General features: G+C 32.8%; 1 protein-coding gene and 1 long non-coding RNA gene across 2 annotated transcripts; both read right to left on the bottom strand.

The window, feature by feature from the left end:
* Positions 1–4,960: 4,960 nt before the first annotated feature.
* On the bottom strand, positions 4,961–10,822 carry LOC148567286 (uncharacterized). Its single transcript, XR_015880581.1, has 4 exons — positions 10,601–10,822; positions 10,327–10,500; positions 8,359–8,654; positions 4,961–5,050 (listed from the first exon to the last, which is right to left on the bottom strand). It is a non-coding gene; the product is annotated as an uncharacterized LOC148567286 (long non-coding RNA).
* A 1,004-nt stretch (positions 10,823–11,826) lies between these two features.
* Positions 11,827–16,573, bottom strand: LOC107636462 (putative aquaporin NIP-type). Its single transcript, XM_088485175.1, has 5 exons — positions 16,454–16,573; positions 15,994–16,224; positions 15,613–15,810; positions 12,901–12,962; positions 11,827–12,052 (listed from the first exon to the last, which is right to left on the bottom strand). The coding sequence occupies exons 1-5, from the start codon at positions 16,571–16,573 to the stop codon at positions 11,827–11,829; spliced, it is 837 nt and encodes a 278-aa protein (XP_088341301.1).
* Positions 16,574–24,360: the final 7,787 nt, after the last annotated feature.

The raw sequence follows: 24,360 nt of genomic DNA, 5'->3' as shown, positions 1-24,360 counted from the left end.
ATATATATATATATATATATATATATATATATATATATATATATAAGTATGAAATACCAAAAAGAGAACTAGTCACAGCCTGCGGAGTTTAGGCCGACTAGTCAAACAGAAATACAAAGAGTTTTTAAAGTTTAAAACAGCTTATACAACTTATCTCTCAAATCAAGCCTCTACGGCCATAAAGTCTAAAATAGAAAGGTGAGAGAAAGTACTACAGCAAAATAAAATAGAAGTAAACAAGGAAGGAACGATACTCCGCTCTACCACCATGTCCGCAATTTCACCGAGGAGAATTACGACCTGCATCTGAAAAACAACAAGTATGGAATGAGAACCGGAGGTTCTCAGTATGGTAATAGTGCCCAATAATGTAAGATATAAGGTTCCGGGACACCGAAGGCAATCTTAGAACTTCACATCGATACAGAATATTCAAGCTTAAAACAAAATATATAACATAAACTGTAAACAATAAACAGGGTTTTCTGATCTTAAAGGATTTCTAAATAGTACTAATCACACCGCTGTATCCCACAGCCTTCGCCAACCTAACCTCTTTGCGATCTCATCACCACCGCCTACCTATCCTCCTCAGCACCAGACAATCACAAGTAATACAAGGAAGTAATACACAGTTAATATTCAAATATAGCAAGTAATTCAAGAAGCAAGTAGACATGTTATACATTTAGGCAAACTCAATTAAACAAAGCAAACAAGCACATAAGAGATGCATATGATGAATGCCTGTCCTATTGGCTCGTGATATCACTTGTCGGTCCGTAAATGCCAACCCGACACATCCTTCCGTATGTAGCCTTTTCTGCCAAGCCAGACAGATATAGTGCCCTGCACACTCATACAGCAGCGAATCGGCTACGCCAGAGATATAGTGCACTGCACACTCATGCAATAGGGAGTCTACTACGCCAGGGATATAGGCCCCGCACACTTCATGCAGAAGAGAAGGAAATAACAACATCTACTCATGCAGCAGAGAAATCTGCTACGCCATGGATATAGGCCCCGCACACTCTCAGCAACAACTAGTCATGCAGTAGAGAAATCTATGACGCCAGGGATATAGGCCCCACACACTCAACAATAATTACTCATGCAGCAGAGAAATCTGCCACGCTGGAGATATAGGCTCCGCACACTCCCATATAATCTAATAATTTCCTCATTCATTTCCAAGCCTTCAAATCATCATAACCATCAGCAGTTTCCAACTTCTCAAAAACCTCTTCAACCATATACTTCGCAACTCAACACGCCCCACTCAAACTAGAAGTTACACAAACCTTCCAAATCTAGGTCACCGGCTCTAACTCATACTAAGATACCCTTTCTATTCTTTCATTAAATTCTCCCTTGAATCAAGATCCTAAAACTGACAAAAAGGTTTTAAACAAGTGTTACGAAAGTTTACAACCTTGCTAGGAAGGTAAAACAGTTAAAAAAAGGTTTTTTTTTTTTTGAAAAATAGGGCAATGTGCATACGCATAGAGTTGGGCGTACGCACGCCCAGGAGGATTTTCAAAAAGTGTGCGTATGCATAGAGGTGAGCGTACGCATAGGAGTAAAAATTTCCAACTCTGCTCATTCACACAATGCGTGCGAATGCCCTCAACAGAGTGCACCTTCCAACGTGTGCGTGCGCACAAGTTTGTGAGCGCGCACAGCTTGCAAAACTTCATTGGTTGTGTGCACACACAGAGCGTGCTAATACTCCCAACAGCAGCCATATCCCCGTGTATGCGTACGCACAAGAGGGTGCGTGCGCACAGTTTCAAAAATACACAGGGTGTGTGTGTGCTCAAGGTTGTGTGTACGACAAGTAAAAATTGCTACTGATCAGATCACGCGCACAGCAGTGTACATGCCCAAGAAACCAGAAATCACAAATTCTGCAACTTCACAGAATTCAGATTTCTGAGCCAAACTTTCAATGATCATATCTTTCTCTACAAAATCTATACCGTTATAAAGCTCTTTGAATTATCTTTAATTTGATATGAAAATCATTCTGTTTCAAAAATTGTAGCTCAAGATATGATCCGTCAAAGTTGGCCTAAAACCCATTTTTACCAAAAACCTTAAAAACTTACTTTCACCAAAATTCTCATTTCAAAACCAAACTACTCACAATCCAATTACTATTAAAACAACACAAAAGTCCATACCACTCATTTCTCAAACACAACCATCAATAACCTCCCATTTACACTATTCCACACCATCAAAATCATTATTCTCCAATATCTAAAATCATCATAAATACTCCTAATTCTCCTCATTCATCAATAACATTTTCATGATTCATCATCTATCATCAACAATACAAACAACTCTCAACAACCATAATAATTCTCAACATTCATCATCAAATCATTAAACTCCCAAACATTTCACAACAACATTACACATCAATAATTCCTCATACATACATACTTCACTTACCACCCATCATCATCATAATAGTCATCACACATCATAATCATCAATATCCTTCAACAAGCATCATAAACATATATTATACATTCTAACATTCTCTATAATCCTCTTCATTATACAACATAATTTCATAAATAATTAGGCATACACCAACATCATTCAATCCTATCTTATGGTCCACTAGCCTAAATTTCCAGAAACATTACATATTACATAAAGAAAACTGAAACCATACCTTAGACGATTTTCAAACACACCAAACACCAAAACGAAGCCACCAAGCTCGATTCAAAGGCTCAACCAACTCCAACAAACACCAAAACTCAATCTAACATCACATAACATACAAACATCAAACCTATGGTTTACAAAAATAACTAAACACAAGGGTTTAGTGAAACCTTACCTTACCCAATGAGATTAAGGGTAAAACCCAATAATATTCCAATGCTAGATCACCTCTAAACAAACAAAATCACAAAATCTACATAAGAAATAGAACCAAAATGCAGAACTATTTGGGATGGAGATTGGAGCTTGAGTTTCCAAATCTTTCCAGCAAAATCTAGATAGACGCGAAGATCTTGTCGAGAGCTTCACATGGCCGCAAACGGCTTGTCAATCGGAGCTCTGTAGCTCAAGTTATGATCAAAACAAGGTTTGGGTGAATAGTAAAACCCCAAACCCCTTCTCTTCTCTCTTCTCACCATTCCTCTCTCTTTCTTTTCTGAAAATGAGGCTGAATGCCTCTTAGTTAGGGCATTTATATGTTGAAATTGGGCCCACTTAGACCCGGTCCAACCCGCTAAGTGGTTTTGGTCCGTTTGACCCATTTTGGGCCAAAATATTTAAGATTAGTGTCCAGTTTTCAATTCTAAATTATTTTTGTCCTTTCAAAACAATAAGTCAATTTTCAAAATCTTATTTTCCTCAAAACACAGTATCGGACAGACTAGAGCCAGTACTGCCGGCTTAAGCGCCAGTGCCCATTTTTACAAAAACTTTTCGAAAAAGATACATTTTCCAACTTAGAAAAATTCACTGAAATTAAATTTCACCTTCAAATTTTCAAATTAAAACTTCTAAATTTTGAATATACTCCGGGCACTTAAAAATTATTATTTTATTAAAACGGTTTTACGTGAAAACTCTAGTTCTTACATTCTCCCCTCCTAATAAAATTTTCGCCCTCGAAAATTTGAATCACGCGATATATCCTCCTCAAAAAGTTCTACCGTGTCAATGTTCTCTCTCGCCTTCCACTTCGTCACTCTGATTATCGTCATTAAGCATCCGAAATTTTCCTTAAAACAAATACCGATTTTTGTAACATTTTTCCAAAACCTTCAAAACAAGTTTATTCTAAACTAGTTCATTGTTGAGCTTTCTCAAAAGAGTCAAAAATCATTTACTCGGAAGTCGATTACTTTAAATCATGCTTTTCTTAAATAAAAAAATTTCAAATTGAATCCCTTTTGATAAGATAAATTGGAAACCAAATTCGCCAATGAATAAAATCATTTAAACCAACAATTTCAAACCAAATTTTCAAAATCATTCTAAACTTTAAAACTTTTTCAACATGATTCAAGACCATACCAGTTAGAAATTGAAAATATTAATTAAAAACCACAAAAGCGTCAATCGTTACTTCCGTTGCCACTAGTGCTGAGCTGCACCCATCAACCGACATATCGCAAACGCCACGAACAAATTTTTAAGAACATGTTGAACTCATAACGCATAGGCTAGGTTAGGTTAGTTATCCTCGCTACCTCTCCATTAATGTGATTGACCTCATTCATGAGTTGCCATTCGGGTTTCCTTTCCACACCGAACAATTGATATCAAGGTGATCAGTCTCAATATCTCAAGCTCAGAGCTTCAATTATCCCCAAAGGCACTCACAAACAAGCATGCTATGCATGTCAAGCAGATAACCTAAATAACATGAAAGAAAAATGACCCAGAGTGTGTAACGAAGCACAATCGGTCCATCCCTCAAGCTCACGAGGACGAACCCCTCTGATACCACTAAATGTAACACCCCGTTACCCTAAGCCTTAACTCGCGCCGTAAAGCAAGGGATAACAAAGTGTCACGATAGTTCTAAGGCTCATATATTATATATATAGAAAGAAATAGTAATACTAGAAGTCCGATGAAGGAATAAAAGCTCAAGGTCGCGTAAAGCTGAAATACAAAATGCGAAGCATCCACGCACAATAACTAAATGCGTAAGAACAAACAGGACAAGACATAATACATATAAACCTTGTAGATAGCTCCAGGATACACAAGGCAATAATCAAATTAACAAGATATATATATAAGTATGAAATACCAAAAAGAGAACTAGTCACAGCCTGCGGAATTTAGGCCGATTAGTCAAATTGAAATACAAAGAGTTTTTTAAGTTTAAAAAATCTTATACAAATTATCTCTCAAATCAAGCCTCTAAGGCCATAAAGTCTAAAATAGAAAGGTAAGAGAAAGTACTACAGAAAAATAAAACAAAAGTAAACAAGGAAAGAACCATACTTCGCTCTGCCACCATGTCCGCAATTTCACCGAGGTGAATTACGACCTGCATCTAAAAAACAACAAGTATGGAATGAGAACTGGAGGTTCTCAGTATAGTAACAATACCCAATAATGTAAGATATAAGGTTCTGGAACGCCGAAGGCAATCCTAGAACCTCACATCGATACAGAATATTCAAGCTTAAAACAAAATAATTAACGTAAACCATAAACAATAAACAGGGTTTTCTAATCTTAAAGGATTTATGAATAGTACTAATCACACCGCTGTATCCCACAGCCTTCGCCAACCTAACCTCCATGCGATCCCATTGCCACCGCCTACCTAACCTCCTCAACACCAGACAATTACAAGTAATACAAGGAAGTAATACACAGTTAATATTCAAATATAGCAAGTAATTCAAGAAGCAAGTAGGCATGTTATACATTTAGGCAAATCCAATTAATCAAAGCAAACAAGCACATAAGAGATGCATATGATGAATGCCTGTCCTATTGGCTCGTGATATCACTTGTCGGTCCGTAAATGCCAACCCAACACATCCTTCCGGATGTAGCCTTTTCTGCCATGCTAGAGATATAGTGCCCTGCACACTCATATAGCAGCGAATCTTCTACGCCAGAGATATAGTGTCTTGTACACTCATGCAGTAGGGAGTCTACCACGCCAGGGATATAGGCTCCGTACACTTCATGCAGTAGATAAGGAAATAACAACATCTACTCATGTAGCAGAAAAATCTGCTACACCAGGGATATAGACCCCGCACACTCTCAACAACAACTAGTCACACAGCAGAGAAATCTGCCACGCCAGGGATATAGGCCCCGCACACTCTCAACAATAATTACTCATGCAGCAGAGAAATCTGCTATGCCGGAGATATAGGCTCCGCAAACTCCCATATAATCCAATAATTTCCTCATTCATTTCCAAGCCTTCAACTCATCATAACCATCACCAGTTTTCAACTTCTCAAAAACCTCTTCAGCCATATACTTCACAACTCAACACGCCCCACTCAAACTAGAAGTTACACAAACCTTCCAAATCTGGGTCACCGGCTCTAACTCATACTAAGATACCCTTTCTATTCTTTTATTATATTCTCCCTTGATTCAATATCCTAAAATTGACAAAAATGTTTTAAACAAGTGTTTCGGAAGTTTACAAGTTTGTTGGGAAGGTAAAACAGTTAAAAATAAGGTTTTCTTTGAAAAACAGGGCAGTGTGTGTACGCATAGAGGTGTGTGTACGCACGCCCAAGAGGATTTTCAAGAAGTGTGCGTACGTATAGAGGTGTGCGTACGCACAGAAGTAAAAATTTCCAACTCTGCTCATTCGCACAATGCGTGTGAACGCCCTCAACAGAGTGCACCTTCCAACGTGTGCGTGCGCACAGCTTACAAAACTTCATTGGTTGTATGCGCACACAGAGCATGCTAACGCTCCCAACAACAGCCATATCCCCATGTGTGCGTACACACAAGAGGGTGCGTGCGCACAGTTTCAAAAATACATAGGGTGTGCATGCGCACAAGGTTGTGCATACGCACAAGTTAAAAATTGCTACTGTTCGGATCACGCGCACAGCAGTGTGCGTGAGCACACAAACCAGAAATCACAAATTCTGCAACTTCACAGAATTCAGATTTCTGAGCCAAACTTTCAACGATCATATCTTTCTCTACAAAATTTAGATTTCTACAAAATCTATACCATTTTAAAACTCTTTGAATTATCTTTAATTTGATCTAAAAACCAATCTATTTCGAAAACTGTAGCTCAATATTCGATCCGCCAAAGTTGGCCTAAAACCTATTTTTACCAAAAACCTTAAAAACTTACTTTCACCAAAACTCTCATTTCAAAACCAAACTACTCACAATCCAATTACTACCAAAACAACACGAAATTCCATACCACTCATTCCTCAAACTCAACCATCAATAACCTCCCATTTATACAATTTCACACCATCAAAATCATTATTCTTCAATATCTAAAATCATCATAAACACTCATAATTCTCCTCATTCATCAATAATATTTTCATGATTCATCATCTATCATCAACAATACCAACAACTCTCAACAACCATAATAATTCTCAACATTCATCATCAAATCATTAAACTCCCAAACATTTCACAATAACATTACACATCAATAATTTCTCATACATAAATACTTCACTTACCACCCATCATCATCATAATTGTCATCACACATCATAATCATCAATATCCTTCAACAAGCATCATAAACATATATTATACATTCCAACATTTCCTATAATCCTCTTCATATACAATATAATTTCATAAATAATTAGGCACACACCAACATCATGCAATCCTATCTTATGGTCCACTAGCCTAAGTTTTCGGAAACATTACATATTACATAAAGGAAACCAAAACCATACCTCGGCTAATTCTCAAACGCACCAAACACCAAAACGAAGCCACCAGGCTCGATCCAAAGCCTCAACCAACTCTAACAAACACCAAAACTCAATCTAACATCACATAACATACAAACATCAAACCTATGGCTTACAAAAATAACTAAACATAAGGGTTTAGTAAAACCTTCCTTATCCAATGAGATTAAGAATAAAACCTAATAATATTCTAATACTATATCACCCCTAAACAAACAAAATCACAAAATCTACTCAAGAAATAGAACCAAAAATGTAGAACTGTTTGAGATGGAAACTGGAGTTTGAGTTTCGAAATCTTACCAGCAAAACCTAGATAAAAACAAATATCTCGTGGAGAGCTTCGCATGGCCGCAAACGGCTCGTCAATCGAAGCTCCATAACTCAAGTTATGATCAAAACAAGGTTTGGATGAATAGTAAAACCCTAAACCCCTTCTCATCTCTCTTCTCACCGTCCCTCTCTCTTTCTTTTCTGAAAATGAGGCTGAATGCCTCTTAGTTAGGGCATTTATATGTTGGACTTGGGCCCACTTGGGCCTGGTCCAACCCGCTAAGTGTTTTTGGTCTGTTTGGCCCACTTTGGATCAAAACCTTTAAGATTAGTGCCCGGTTTTTAATTCTAAATTATTTTTGTCTTTTCAAAATAATAAATCAATTTTCAAATTCTTATTTTTCTAAAAACACAGTATCGGACAAACTAGAGCCGGTGCTGCCGGCCTAAGAGCTAGTGCGCATTTTTACAAAAACTTCTCGAAAAGATACATTTTCCAACTCAAAAAAATTTATTGAAATCAAATTTCACCATTAAATTTTGAAATTAAAACTTATAAATTTTGAATCTACTCCGGGCACTTAAGAATTATTATTTTATTAAAACAGTTTTACGTGAAAACTCTGGTTCTTACATTTGGACGCTGGGCTCTGCTCCTTGGGCATTGGACGCCTGGAAAGGGGCAGGAGGCTGGCGTTGGATGCCAGTTTTGGGCCTTCTAGTCCAAAGCAAAGTATCAACTATTATACATTGCTGAAAAGTTTTGAAAGTTAGCTTTCCATAGCCGTTAAGAACGCTCCATTTGGACTTCTGTAGCTCTAGAAAATCTCTTCCGAGTGCAAGGAGGTCAGATCTGGACAGCATCTGCAGTGCTTTCTCTGTCTCTGAATCAGACTTCTGCTCCAACTCCTCAAATTTAGTCAAAAAATGCTGAAAATTGTACAAAAACACAAAAAAAAAAAAAGAAGAATACTAAGGGCCTTGAATCACACTCAAATATGCTTAATCTCGAAGATACCAGGTGCGTATACTGTGAGCCAAATTAGGCTGATTAGCTTACGTTCAGTTTTCTACAAAGCTATTTTCAAGATTCTTGTTTATCGAATGCAAGGAGTGATGGACAAGATAATTAGTAAGAATCAGAGTGCCTTCATCAAAGGTCGTCTGATGATTAGTGATAATGTTCTAATTTCTCATGAACTTATGCATTTTTTAAAAAACAAGAGATATGGTAATTATGACCTGGATTTTAAATTAGACATGAGTAAGGCCTATAATAGAGTAGAATGGAGTGTTGTTTGGAAAATTATGGAGAAACTGGGTTTCTGTAGCAAATGAATTGATTGGATAAAGGAGTATGTTACTACAGTATCGTACTTTGTGACTGTGGATGGTCACTCACAAGGCTTTTTTAAGCCGTCAAGAGGTCTCTGACAAGGTGATCCTCTTCCCTCTGTCTTTTCTTACTATATATAGAAGGTTTTTTTCACCTACTCCATAGAGGAGAACAGAGTAAACAGGTTTCTAGCCTAAGACTTAGCTGAAGGTGCCCTACTATTACCCATCTATTCTTTGCGGATGACTCAATTCTATTCAGTAAAGTTACAGATCAATTATGTTAGAACCTATTGCATCTATTACAGGAGTACAGCAGAGTAAGTGGCCAGCAAATTAATCTGAACAAGTCCTTAATTTTCTTTTGTCAAAACACTCCCTAACAAACCCAAATAGATCTCTCTCAGTTATTACAGGTTCCTAATGTTGGATCCCAAGACAAATATTTGGGATTGCCAGTGACAATCAACAGATCCGAAAAGGAGATATTCAAATTCGTAGAGGATAAAGTATTCAAGAAGTTAAGTCCCTGAAAAAGATCCTTACTTTCATCAAGCAAAAGAGAAGTCCTCGTAAAAGCAATTGGTTCGACTATTCGGTTATATGCCTTAAGCTATTTTAAGCTTTCCAAGGCTCTATTAGACAACATTCACAGGAAAATGATACAATTTTTGTAGGGACAGAGAGATACAAAAAGAAAAATGTAGTAGGTTTGATAGGACACTTTATGTAGAGATAAGGCACAAGAAGGAATGGGATTCAAGGATCTTAAACTTTAAATATGGTGATGCTCGCAAAATAAGGGTGGCAACTAATTGCAAATACAAATTCGCTATTATATATACAAGGTCCTTCGCAGCAGATCTTTTCTATTTTTCTCATTCATAACAGTTGAACTGTGACAAAATTCATTGTGGAAATGGCGGAGTATTTTAGAAGGAAGAAAAATTTTGAAAAAATAAGTTAAATAGAGTGTGGGTTTTGGGGTTTCTATTTGAATCTATGATGATCTATGGGGAGTAAATAAAGAAAAAATTTAGAGAAATCAATTACAAGACTCAAACCAGCAACTTATATGGGTTAATCAAATACTACTACCAAATAGAAACTAGAATGAACAATTAATTACAGAATATTTTTCTACGGTAGATATTTCCAACATTCTATAATCTTTAGTTAATCAAGGATCAAATAAACTAATATGGTGCAAAGAGAAAATAGAAACTTATATTGTATAATCAGGATACAACATTGATTATATTTTTACCATGAGCTTATTTCTTTTTTTCCTACAATCTTCTCAAAGAAGAAAATCTGGAACTCAATCTGAACTTTGAAAACAGCAGCAAAAGTCAAGGTCTTTGTTTGAAAAATAATTCATGGAACCCTCCTATTAACCAGTGAATCCAGAAGTGAATCTCCAATTTTAGCAGTACATGCCCTAAATGTCAGATAGAACCAGAATCAGTGATATACATTGTTTAATTGAGTGTCCAAAAAAACAAAAGAAGTTTGGCAAGAATTAGAGATTTAGTTCATACCTAGCACCTTCTTGGAGACCTGGAGATGGTGGATGGAAGTAGCGATAAAATCAGGAGGAGGCCACCAGAGCAAACAACACAAAAGTTTGATGGGAGTGACAATGTCAAAGATGTAGTGTTATGGTTAGCACAAAATTTGAAAATATTTGAACAAAAAGACACTATTGCTCGACAGATTATTGATGCATTGAAAATACTGGTGGATAAGTTCTTCCACTGAAAACTCTGATGAACTCTTTTATTAGCTTGTTCTTTTTTCTTTTTTTCTTTTTTTCTTTTTTTGTATTTTTTATGATGCCTTTTGGCGTGTAGCAACTTCTAATAGGTGTGGTCTAAATTTGGATCAACTATTTACTAATAAATCAATAAAATGTGTCTCTTTGATAACAAAAAACAATGTATATAATTCGACTTCGTATGAGAGAAAAATACATAATAAATAATTATATCTCAACGAATTGGTTAATTTTTGGCTTTATAGTCAATTGTGCTATTAGAAATATAATTTTTTTTTATATATTTCTTTCTATAAATTTAAACTTTTGAAAGAAGTACCAACTACATAATATAATACTAAAACTTCTATGACTAAAAGGTATAAAGTTTGATCATTGTTGACTCCAAAAGAAATAACACAAATTAAAAGATATCTTTATGATCTTTTCATATATTTCTAATAAAAAATATTAGGGGTCAACATTTTTAATTAATATTGATAATATTTGTATACATTACCTTATTTTCATACTATTAAGATTTAAAAATTTAATATTTAAATGATAGATATTGACCAAATATTAACAAAAATAATAAATTTTATTAGTAATATAATATTGTTACTTTTTAATTAATTTATGCATGTACACCTACCTAATAAAAAACGAAAATATTTCTTTTATGATACAAAATATTGGCACATGTAGAAGAAATATGACCGCCGAACTAAGTGATTAAATTAGCACACATTTACGTTTATATAATACAAAATCTAAGTGATTTAATTAATTAGTATATTTACACAAAAAATTCTAAAAAAATAATATACAATGTTTGCTGTACACGATTTTTTTTTTTTATTGTTTTACAGAATCCATTAATTTTTTCATGCCATTTCTTATAATCCTAAAGAGGCATAGATGCATGGCAATGTTGAGGATGATGATGGCCTCAGCTCATCAAAACAAGGAATAATAACAATAATATGTATATATATACTCATTATTTATTCATATCCGGAAGCTTGTTGCTTTGGACATGCTTTTGAGAAAACTAGTGTTATGGCCAATTTCTTTGAGTGGTTTATCGGTGAATCTAATTAAGTTGTAGGCAGAGGCACCGAGAATGGCACCTGAAAATGGTCCAACTATATAAATCCAGAATCCCTTATAAACATGCATCACCAACGCTGGTCCTAAGCTTCTTGCTGGGTTCATGGATGCTCCTGATACTGGCCTGCATCCATGCATTCATCCAACTCACTCAAATAAAAATTTAATTTATCTAAAATATTAGGGATGAAAGAAGAGATTATTTATGCACCAATTTTTGTTTCTAAAATATCTTTAATTTCATTATTTATATTAAAAAAATCATTTTTTATATTCTTTATAAGACTCAAACATAAAAACTTTTTATTAATTAGTATATTAGGCATTTATATTATCTTGATTAATCTTATATTTATTATAATTTTGTATATTTAGTAATTAAAAAAGTAAATTAATACACACTAGTGTCTATTAATACTCTAATTACATATAATAAAAACGGAAAAAGAGTTTGGTATAAAAATTTTTGTCTAGAATATCTTTCATCATATATATGAATCTGTTACTATTTCAATAATCTAAAAATCTAAGACCTCATAGTTATAAAATGTAAAGTATTTATCATTTTGATTAATTTTATATTTAGAAAAATACTAGAGACTAATACTTTAAATGAATAAAATAAAAATTAATAAATATTAACTTAGATATAAAATAAATAAAAAATGTCTGTCACCTAACATAATTATTATTGGTACAAATGTTTAATAAATTAAAGTATATAATAAATATAAGGTAGTAGAAAAGTTTTTAAATTCTGAGAGCTCTGCTCTCTAAATCAGTCATAATTCATAATATATTAGCAAGTGCTACATACTATACACCACACCACGTAACGCAGAGGAAAAAATTGTTTACCTTATTATAAATGTTAGAGAGCAAAGTTTGTTTTATTCTCAAAAAGTCAAAATAAATATTTAATTAAAAACTTTTCGTCTTAGAAATATAAATATATAATTTAAAGTAATTTACCCGGCAACAAAAACATCTACTAGTACTGTCATACCAACAGCAATTCCCGCCAATTCTCCAACCTGTTTCAAAAAAAAAAACATTAACATTAAGTCCTGCTGCATATGACAACTATTACCCATTTATTTAGAACTTATAACTATTTTATTATTACAGTATAATGCTAATTATTATAATTTATAATTTTGAGATGTTCATTAATATATATATATATATATAGGAGTATGTGTTATGTGTGTCACTAAATACTCATTATTGATTTTTTTATTGTTAAATTTCAAGTCTAATTCATAGTTATTTGTCTTCTTTTTTCTTATCCTTTATTCATCATCTTTTTCTTTATTTTCTGTTGTACATGAAAGATTCAACAACCTCTTCATGATATCAAGAGCTCAAAATTAAAGATCCATGCCTAACAATTAAAAATTCGCACACTACAACCAACAACACCACCAATGTTACCAACTTTATTTCCTCAATTATTGCTATACCATCTCATCTTTTTTGTTGGAAGGAAAGATATAGAGAGGAAGAAAATAGAAAGGAAAGAAAGGAAAGGAAAGAAATTAAGTGAATTTTTATTTTCTTTAGATGTGTTTGGATGGAAGGAAAATAAGAAAGAAAGAAATGTTATAAAAAGATAATTTTATCCTTATATTATAAAATATATTGAAAAAGTAAAGGGGTAGTATTGGAAGTAGAGAGAAAATATTAGTTTTCTCTCTATTTTCTTTCCAACGTTGGAGAGAAAAAAATTGGTGGACCCCACCAGTTTTTTTCCATCCATTTTTTTTTCTCTCTAATATTCCTTTTCAACCAAACAAAAAAAAATAATCATTTTCTTTCCCATTTTCTTTCCTCCCTTTTCTTTCCTTCCATTTTCCTCTCAAACAAACATATAAGTTGGGTGAAAATAATCACCAAACTTGTTAACAACTTGTTAACAAGAAGTTTAGTTTGCCATGCATGGCCTATATCTTGAAGATCATCTGTATTCCAATCGAATCCCTCCTCAATTTGATTCTCTAGAAAATTAACAAGTTGGGATAAAAAGTCAAAAATTCAAACACTAGTATCAGGATGATTACAATTTGACCTCATGGCTTTTGGCGTGCACGGATTCAGCATTTAAGAACAACATGGTGGGTTGTATTTATAGCTATGAAATTTGGAACAAGATCGAAGACTACTTTGCAAAATCAACAAAATATAGAATCAAATAGTTTGAATGATTCAGTATGTCATGATCAGGTCAATAGTCATCAAGTGGTGCTTATCTCAAGGATTAAAATTCAACTCCCTAGTCTGCATCAAGAATATGGTCAGCATGAGAATTCGCATCATGATAAGAATTCTCAAACTGAAAATACTTCTTCTCTGCTTACAAGATCCAAAACTGGATCTACTAAGCCTAAATTACTTACAACTATTCTCAATTCTAATTTTAAAGAAGAACAATCCTATAAATCTGCCAAAATTACTTTACAAAGTCTTCATTGGCATAAGACTATGCTAGATGAGTATAATGCCTTCATGAGGACTAAACATGATCTTTAGTTCTTTAAAAAACCTCTAATGACAGTGTACAAAAGTATAAAGTAAGATTAGTTCATACATTAATGATACTTTCAAACTAAGTATATTAATGATACTTTCAAAATTAGAAATGGCAGGGGCTAATCTCATGCCAACTCCCATGATATTTTCTCTGCAAATTCTGTCTTCAAGGTCTGAGAAGTTTGAAAATCCAAAATTGTTCAGGACATCGGTTGGATCATTACAATACTTAACTATAATCAGTTCATACATTATCTCCTATTGACTTGTTAGAAGGATGCTAAAAAAGTGCTTTGTCATTCAGAAGAAACCAAAGAACATGGATTGTTACTACACAAATGTGATGATATGAGGCTTTATGACTCCTCATATTTTGATTTGGCAGCTGACTTTGAAGATAGGAAATCAGTTTCTGTTTATTGTATTTTTTTTTTTTTTTTGTACTAATTTAAAATTTTGGACTTGTAGGAGGCAAGCTACAATCAGTAAATCATACACTGAAGTAGAATTCAAAAAGCTACCTACTTGTGAAAAAGAGAGTTAGTGTGGCCGAAGAATTTATGTTATGAATTAAGAATCACTCTTTCAATCTCTCCTATCATTTTTTGTGACAATAAACACTATTTTTTTAATAGCCAACCCAATAGTGCATGAACGAATGAAACATTTTCAATTGGAGGTGCAACTGATTCAGGACAAACTGCAAAAGCAAACTTTGCATGTTGTTCATATTCCTAGATTTGACCAAGTTGCTGATATTGTTACCAAAATCATTATCAACTGCAAATTAAACATTAAGCAATTTAAGTCCAAACTTCGAATTTTTTCAAGAACTAACCTAATTTTGAGGGGTGAGTGTGAAGAATATAATTATACTACTAATAAGTTAAATGAGTCAAATGATACATAGTTAATTATAAATGATTGAGTTAGTTTTCATATTGAGCATAACAGCTTATTGGTCAGTGCAGCTATATTATGTGTGCAATCCAAATACTCTCTACTTATTTCTTATTAAAAATGAGAAATTATATTTGTAATATATTAAATGTACATCTTTCATTTATATTATTGTATAAAGGAAACACTTTATAAAAAGTGATGCATGCATGGGAGTAGTGTTAGAAAAAGAAGAAAAGTGGAAATGATACTAACTGCTCTATCATCAGAGGTGACGGCAGAGACAACAAACATCAAAAGAAAGGAAGTGAGGATCTCGAATACAAGAGACTGAATATATGACCCTTTTGGTACCGTTCCGAAGAAAGAATCATCGGTCACATCAAATAGAAGGTACAATGTCCCACTCGCAAGCACTGACCCTAGCACTTGCGCTATCAAATATAGAGGCACCTGCATGCATGCCACAATAAAAAATAAAGCTTGTTCTTTTTCTACTCTTCACTTTATTCATTGCTTCATTATTGTCACTAATTTAAACCTTATAAAGTTACAAAGCACCATAAGATCATCATTTTTCTCTAGAGAAAATTGTCTTTATAATCCATGAAAGCAAAGACAAAGGTATATATGTACCTGTCTGGGAGGGAATCGGCGATAGAGAGCGAAGCTTATGGTGACAGCGGGATTAAAATGTGCACCAGAAATATGACCAAGAGCATAGATCAATATCATAACTGCAACACCCCATGTCACACAAATCCCAGGAAATGTTATTGCACCTTCACTCCCTTCTACATTATTCAAAACAACCACACAACATCCTAAGAATACTAAGAAGTATGTCCCAATTGTCTCCGCAATTACCTGTTACATTACAACACTCCTATTTCATTATGTATTTCTTTTGCATATCTTACCCATATGATTATGTCTTCTTTTCTATTAGTTTAAATTTTTTAAGAAATAATTTCATGATATAGCATCTAAATCTCTGTAACCTAAAGATCTAGATACATATATATATATATATATATATATATATATATATATATATAAGAAGAAGAAGAATTATAATTATAATTATTTATGATACCTTCTGTATGATGAGAACTACCTCAGGAGAACCGCAAAACCCATTTTCTTTAATACTTTGCGACGAACTCTTGATCACTGCGCCACTACCTTCTTCCATTCTGATCTCATCTATGGGCATGTTTTATTAATTAATTAAATACCTAAATTAACATTAACGTTTTTCTTTCCTTATTTCAATCCCTTCTTGATAATGATAAGGTTTTTTTTTTTTTTTCTCTTTTTTCTTTTGGGGGGGTTGCTGTTCAGAAGATGATTGAAAATTTATGCTTGTGACAAAACAGTGTTATTAATAGGGAAAAACATGGAGACATTGGTGGTTTACCTGTTTTTAGGATCAATCATGGGTTTAAGAACGAATATAGCAACCACTGGTTCTTCATTCAATATTGTACACATGCAAGTTATGTAGCTAAATATGTATATGAAGGTAATAAGAATTGTTATTGGCGTCTTTCATCCTAGGTTTCTCTATTTAATTTATGGTCTTAATTACTCTTGGAATGCTACAGCATTTCTTACACATTTTAGCTGAACTTTAAACAGAAAAATACTAGAAAATAAAAAAAAAACTATTGTTTTTAACTAATAGTTAACTAATAATATTTAAAAATATAAACTAAAAATACGTTGTTGAATTATTATAGTAAAAAAAATTAAATTAATAACAAAAAATACTAACTAAAAATAATAAATTTTACTAGCATTTGAACTTTTTTTTTTTTCGGTGTAATTTTTAAAGTAGTCTACATTTTATACAAATTTTAATTAGAAACTCTTGTAAATATGTAAATAATAATTTTAATGTTTTTATTAAGAGAAAGTATGAGGAGACAATGATTTTAGTATACAAGTGGAAAATGGATTTTCTCCAATTTTTTTAACACTTGAAAGAATAAAGTGTGATCTCTCACCTTTAATTCTACAAGTGTGACCAAAATTAAAGAGGAGAGAGAGAACAATAAAAGATGAGATTAAACACTAGATACCATCCAGTTTTTTTTTATTGGAGAGGATCCACTCCTACAATGTGTATAATAAAATTAAAAAAAATTAAATTAAAAATTAAATCATTAATTATTTAATTTCAAATTTTAAATTTTAAAAAATTAGAATTAATATTTAAACTCATTCACACTACGTACAGTTATTCCTAATCTCATCATAACCTCCGATACACACATCTAAAACTTGTCGCTTCACGCCACTCTCCCGATACTCGACCAGATGGGTCCTTGTAGATAACCATTTCCGACGCCTCTTCTTCCCTCTCTTCTCATCCAATCTCTCTCCCTCTCGGATATACCATAACCCTTCTCTCACTTTCTGCCTTCAAAGTTTAGTGGTAAGCATCGATGGCAACACCACCAGCTAGGGCTCGTGCAGATTACGATTACCTAATCAAGCTCCTTCTTATTGGGCAGTGTGGAGAAAAATTGTCTGCTTTTGCGATTTTCTGATAGTTCTTTTACAACCAGTTTGGCAGTATCAAATCAAATACTCAATTGTTTACTTTTGATTTTCACTCGTGTCTCTTCCTCTGTTGAACTTTTTTTTATTTTTAGTTTCTTCAATTTTATGGTTACATCAAATCATAAGACTCATGTGTCAAATTATATATTTTTTTAATAAAAGTTAAATTGTTGGATGCTCATAGTTGCTTTTTCTATTTATTTATCTCCTTCTTCTTCTATTTTAATGGTCAATTTGAGATGATCATTTTAGTAGGTATGCGGATGGTTATTTTAATTTTTATGTAAATGATTATTTTGATTGGATTGGATTTAGTTATATATAATTAAAATATGTTGGATGTTCAATTCATTAGGTATGCGAATGATTATTTTTATTCTCGAGTGGATGGTTGCTTTTACTAAGGGTGAGTGGCGTGTGGGATGATTATTGATGAAGGTGGGAATGGCCCCAGTTGAAAAAGAAAAGAATATTACAGTGAAATGTTAAATTAGAATTTCGAATGGTTATTTATTTTGAAATAACTAATTGTATTTTTTAAAAATTTAAAATTTGAAATTGGGAGATTTAAAATTTGAAATTTAATGTAAAATAATTGAACGAGAGTTATTGAATTTAGGTAATATATGAAGTGGTTTTCATTATTTATTCATAGAGTAATTCTTGGCATACAAGCGATTAAGGCTTGTAAGCCTTACAAGTTCAATTAAAACTAACGCTCAAAACACGCTTCGAACTATTCTTCTTCCTCTTCGTCTTCTCCTTCTTCTTTTCTTTCGTTTCTTGCCTTCTCTTTCTCCTTCTTCTTCTTCTTCTTGCTGCACGTTCTTCTTCCTCTTACTCTTCTTCTTCTCCTTTTCTTTCGTTTCTGCACGTTCTTCTTCATCGTCTTCCTCTTCTTCTTCATTTACGTTCTTTCTCTCTGTTTTATCTTTTTTTTTTCGATTTTTCATGGTGAAATCGTTTTTGAAGAAGAAGAAGCAGTAGAAGATGAGGAGGAGAAAGAGAAAGAGTTCTGAATTATGCATAAGATGTATTTTAACAAATTTTGGGTGTATTTCTTTAAATCCGTTGGGTGTACTTCTGTAATCGTTTAGGTGTATTTCTGAAGTTCCATTATCTTCAAAAGGATTACAGAAATACACCCAAAGGATTACGAAAAATACACCCAAAGTATTTAAGAAATACACCCAAAATTCGTTGCATAATTCAGAACTCTTTCTCTTTCTCCTCATCTTCTGCTGCTTCTTCTTCTTCAAAACGATTTCAAAGTTTGATTTCAGAAACTATGAAAATCGAAAAAAAAAAACGAAGAAGAAGAGGAAGAGGAAGAGAAGAGGAAGAGGAAGAGGAAGAGGAAGAAGAAGAAGAACCATTTTGAGTGTAGCGCTTTGAAAATAGAAAATGTTGAATAACGCATTAAAAGGCCTAGTAACTTGTAAGACTTGTAAGTCAAAAAAACTTGTATGTGTAGCACTTCTCTTATTCATATTGGGTTAAATAATCAGCCCATTGAAAATTTTCATTGTCTCCTTAGCATAATTCAACATTAAAATGCTTCAACAAGGTTTTATTTTTTTTTTATCGTTTTCTCCTTTTCAGTATTTGGTAGCCCTTTTCTCCTGAGAACGGAAAATGGCACAGGATCTACTCTGAAAGGATGGATCGGTGGCTGCTTGCAAACTTGGAAAAAAAAAAAAGGAGAAGACCTTGTTTTGTGCTCTAATGAGTTCTGTTTTCAAGACCAGAAAAAGATAAGTGCTTTGATCCCCACTACCCAAATCAGGCAAAATAGTAATGGAGGTGCGGGTGCGGTTGTTCGAGACGGTTTGGGCCAAATCCTAGCTGCAGCAACATGGCCTATTAATCCTACACTTGAAGCCCATGAAGCAGAGGCACTTGCGGTTTATTTGGTCATGAAATTAGCAAAGGAGTGTTGGTTTTCGGAGATTATTGCGGAATGTTACTGTTTTTGGGGCTTTTGTGGCTGATGCTTTGTCCTTAGTGAGTTTAGATTAGATTTGTGCCTTTTGATGTTAAAAGAAATGGGAATAGAATTGCCCATGAACTAGCAAAATAGCTATTACCAATCCAAATATTGTGTGGATGGAAGAGGTTCCTCATCATGTTCAAAATCTTGCCTGGCTAGATATCATAGCAGCCCCAGTGGAATGAACACCCTCTTCCCCGTCAAAAAACAAAGTATTTGTTAGCCCACCGCTTCTTGTCAACAAAAAATAAATATAAAAGAGAACCTTAATATCATTATGAAGGCCCAATAAAACTTTTCCTTTGGACCTAAGTTGGGTTTCAGGCTTTTAACCCTATCTGTAGTGTCTTGCTGCCAGTCTGCCACGGTGTCAAGGGCCTGACCACGATGAATTTATCATGATTGCTAAAAAAAATAAAAAAACAATTGCTCCTGAACTGATTTTGTTTTTGTCAAAAGCAAGTCCAGTCTTACTCATGACAAAAGAAAAAATGAAAAAACAAGAAGCGACCACAGATTGGAATAAGTAAAAATAAATAAATAAATGAAAAGAGAAAAAGAAAAAAAAAAGGGTAAGAATCTATGGTACTCAAATAGATCATAGATGAGAATGGCTTCGAGATAGTCTATGGTTTCAACTTTCAAGAAACGGGTATCAGTTAAAACGGAAGGCTCACCGTATCTAACGGTTCTCAATTAACAATTTTACGTAAACACAATTGTATAAGTTTTTAGTAGGTAAAATTTTAAAATTAAAAATTAACTATGAAGTATAGACATTGACATAAATATAGAATATAACACAATATAAAATATACTAACATATAAATTTTAAAATCTTATAAGACATAGAGATACACATATATATAAAATATAAAATATTTTTTAGATAAATTATAATGATATTTTGATATTTTATTAACATTAAAACATTAAATAATTTTTTAATTATTTTAAATGTCTTATTTCAATTATATAAAGTATTTAAAATATTTTTTTATTTTAATAAATAATAATATATAATATTTCTAAATTTATTTTAAAAATATATGTTAAGAATAAAGATAGATACGCTGATATATTATGGTATTTAGATGTGTCTAAGCATGTCCAAAAAAAATTTATTTTTTATTAAGACACGATTAGACAGCAAATACTCGTATCGAACGAGTGTTGTATCTGAAATATGTCCGAAACGTAAACACAAATCTGTATTTCATAGAAAATTAAAAAGTTTTCTTTATATATATATTTTTTTAATTTCAGTTGGAATTCCTTTAAAAGAGAGGAGGGAGGGGGAATTCATTTTTAATAATTATTATTTTAATGGTTCATTATTTTATTAAAAAAAAAACATATAAAGCATTATAATAAGTTACTTAGTAGTTAACATTGATAGTGGTAGGTGGTTATGAATATTGAGGGGGGCAGCCCTGATGAAGAAATGGTCCCAAGAAAACACTAATCCACAGCAGCCCATCCGCTAAATGTCCGTTGTTCACCCTACACACACCATCATCACTCCTTTCATTACTCTTTCTTTGGTCCCATTCATTCATTTATCTCTTTCTCTCTCTCTCTCTCTCTCTCCCCAACTTGCTTTCTACTACTTCCACAAAACCATCTATTAATCATATCATATCGTATTCTTATTTATTTATAATTTCACCTGAATAAATTCTACCCCCCGCATATAGATACATATGGTTAGACACATTTAATTTAATACTATTTATCTACTACTAGTATATATATATTTATTATTTCATGCTGTGTACTTTTTTTTCTTTCTTTGTGCCACCGCAACCCACATCGCTTGGATCGGACCCCTCATTTTATGCTCCAATGTCAGGCCACGCACACGAGTGTATCACCATATGTTTTAACAATTCCACCTACCAAATTATATTTATATATAAATAAATATAATATCATTTAATTTGCTACATCATTTTCATCATCATGTATATATGTATATATTCTGTATATATAGTCCTTCCAATTAAATTAATTAGTCATCTATCTATGTTGGACATCACCTTTTTTTTTAATAAATGGACATGATTATATGGGGGCTTGCTATATCATATTGTAAGATATCTGAAATGAAATGTGTATGTGTCTTGTTAAAATTAATATATGTTTAGACATAAGGGTACAAACAATTCCATCTGCTTTAAATATATTGTCAGATATGCATATATTCAACTAACATACAGGATAATAATATTAATGTATAGTTAAATTCATTACAGTTACAACTATAAATTCAGATATAGCATTTATAAGACGTGGGGATCGCTTATATGGAGAAGAGTGTACAAGTATAAAGTATATATAAACATAGATGCTCATCACTCAAATTGTCAAAGGGAATGGATATATAGGGTTTATATTTTAATAAAACATAAACAAATCGGACAAATTAAAGATGTCAACAAAAAATATACAATCACAACGAAAACAATTTTCAAATAACATTTATTCCATTTTAATGACCATATGAGTGGTTAACATGAAATTGGGACCACAATTCCTTTTTTTTCCTTTTTCAAAAAGGTAGAAAATTAAAGCCTCCATAGTAGTGAGTTTCGTCAACTATTTCAATTCTTGTCCGTCCCTACTGCCTATCTTAGTCATCGGAACTAATTGTAATGAATTTATGTTTTCTGATCTCTTTTTAATTAACGGTTGAATTATTTTTTTCTGTTTTCATAATTATGAATTATATTTATCAGGCTTAAAAATATTTATAATAATGATTGATACAATTATCATATTAGACTGCAGCTAAATTGTTTTAATTCTTCAATGTTATAACATGTAATAATACACACACCACTCACTCACGAGCCACTACACTATAAGTCAAACTAAAACCCGATCACCTGATCACTAAATCGAATTGGATCATTATGTAAATCGGTTTTTTTTTTTAATCAAAGGGAGCTCAACACAGCAGAGTGAAGCAGATAGCAAAGCTATAGTAAGAATAAAACAAGATAACATATAACTCCTAGACACTGTGACTCGGCCATCAATACCCAAAGGGTTCAGCACCACTCCATTCTTCGTAGAACGTAAACGATCTGTTAATAATGTCCCCTACTCTTGAACTCTTATTTCGGAAGAGCCTGTCATTCCTTTCTAGTCAAATTGTCGAGATAACAGCAAAGAATCCAGTGAACCATCTCTTCCTATCTACCTTCCTTCCTGTAAAGCTCGTCCAACTCTCAAAATGTTCCTTCAAAGTATCCGAAAAGCTCCACATTTGTTGAAAGGCCATTAGCCAAGTAAATCGGTTAAATAATTAAATCGGTCAATGGTTAAAATTGATTAAAATAAGTTAAAATTCGATGAATCAATCAAGTAAAAATCTGATAATCCAATACTCAGACCAATTCGATTTAGATAACTATCCACGTAAATGGCATGCAATAATACACACACCACTCACTCACTAGTCACTACGCTAATAAACTTTGTATTTATTTATTTATTTGTTTTAGGTTGTTGCATGCATTTCCATCACTATTACTAGACCATGGCATAGCTAGCATTCACATGAATATGGCATGGGCATCCACATGAGAGTGGACCAAGATCGCTTTCATGATATGCCACGTGTACAACTTTATCTCACTATGATTACCACCAGCTAATTGAATCTCTTGTCTGTGTCAAAGCAATGCCAACCTAGATTTGGTCCATGCCTATTAGTGTTTGATGTGTATAATCAATCCACTTTGTTACATACGTACACTCCATTTAGATATGACAAACGACCCTATATACTTTACGGTCACATTTCACATTTTCAATTCCATATATTATTACTTTTTAGACTTTTTTAAAGGAACGTGTTAAAGTGTATGTTGTTTAGATATTAGATTAGATAATAGGGTAAGGCTTAATTGGTTTGAATATATTTCTGTGTGGATACATTTTTAAGGTATATCTCGCTTTAAAAAAAATTGAGTTTGTCTCTTCATCTTTAAAAAATGTATATTTTGACAAGAATATGGAGGATGGATATGTAAATTTTGTTTAATTAATAAATAATTAATTAATAGATTAATTATGTATCAAGAAAATTAGAAAATTAAATTTTATAATTTAAAAAATAAAAATATTTAGGATACAAATTAAAATATTAATCATAAAGATTTTGGTCCAAAATTAGACCAACAAATTAAAACGATTAAATCGAATTCATGTTGGCCCAAGCCTAATCATTTAACCCTCACACATTAAGCATTCAGCACAAAAATTGTCCCCTAAGAGTAAGAAAGAGTAAGGAACGATAAAGAAGAGAGAAGAGAACAAAACCTAATGTCACTATTCACTTCTAATTTTAATTGATCATAACTTTCAATTTGTAGTTCCGATCATCATATCGTTTGTAGCCATGCAAAGTTTACCTCCTCCTCTTCATTTTTATCTAA

The sequence above is a fragment of the Arachis ipaensis genome, chromosome B4, assembly GCF_059453495.1.
Source record: "Arachis ipaensis isolate K30076 ecotype BB chromosome B4, ASM5945349v1, whole genome shotgun sequence".
In the NCBI taxonomy this organism is placed as follows: domain Eukaryota; kingdom Viridiplantae; phylum Streptophyta; class Magnoliopsida; order Fabales; family Fabaceae; genus Arachis; species Arachis ipaensis.
The sequence above is the reverse complement of the archived record's forward strand: the minus strand, read 5'-3'. Positions and strand labels throughout refer to the sequence as shown.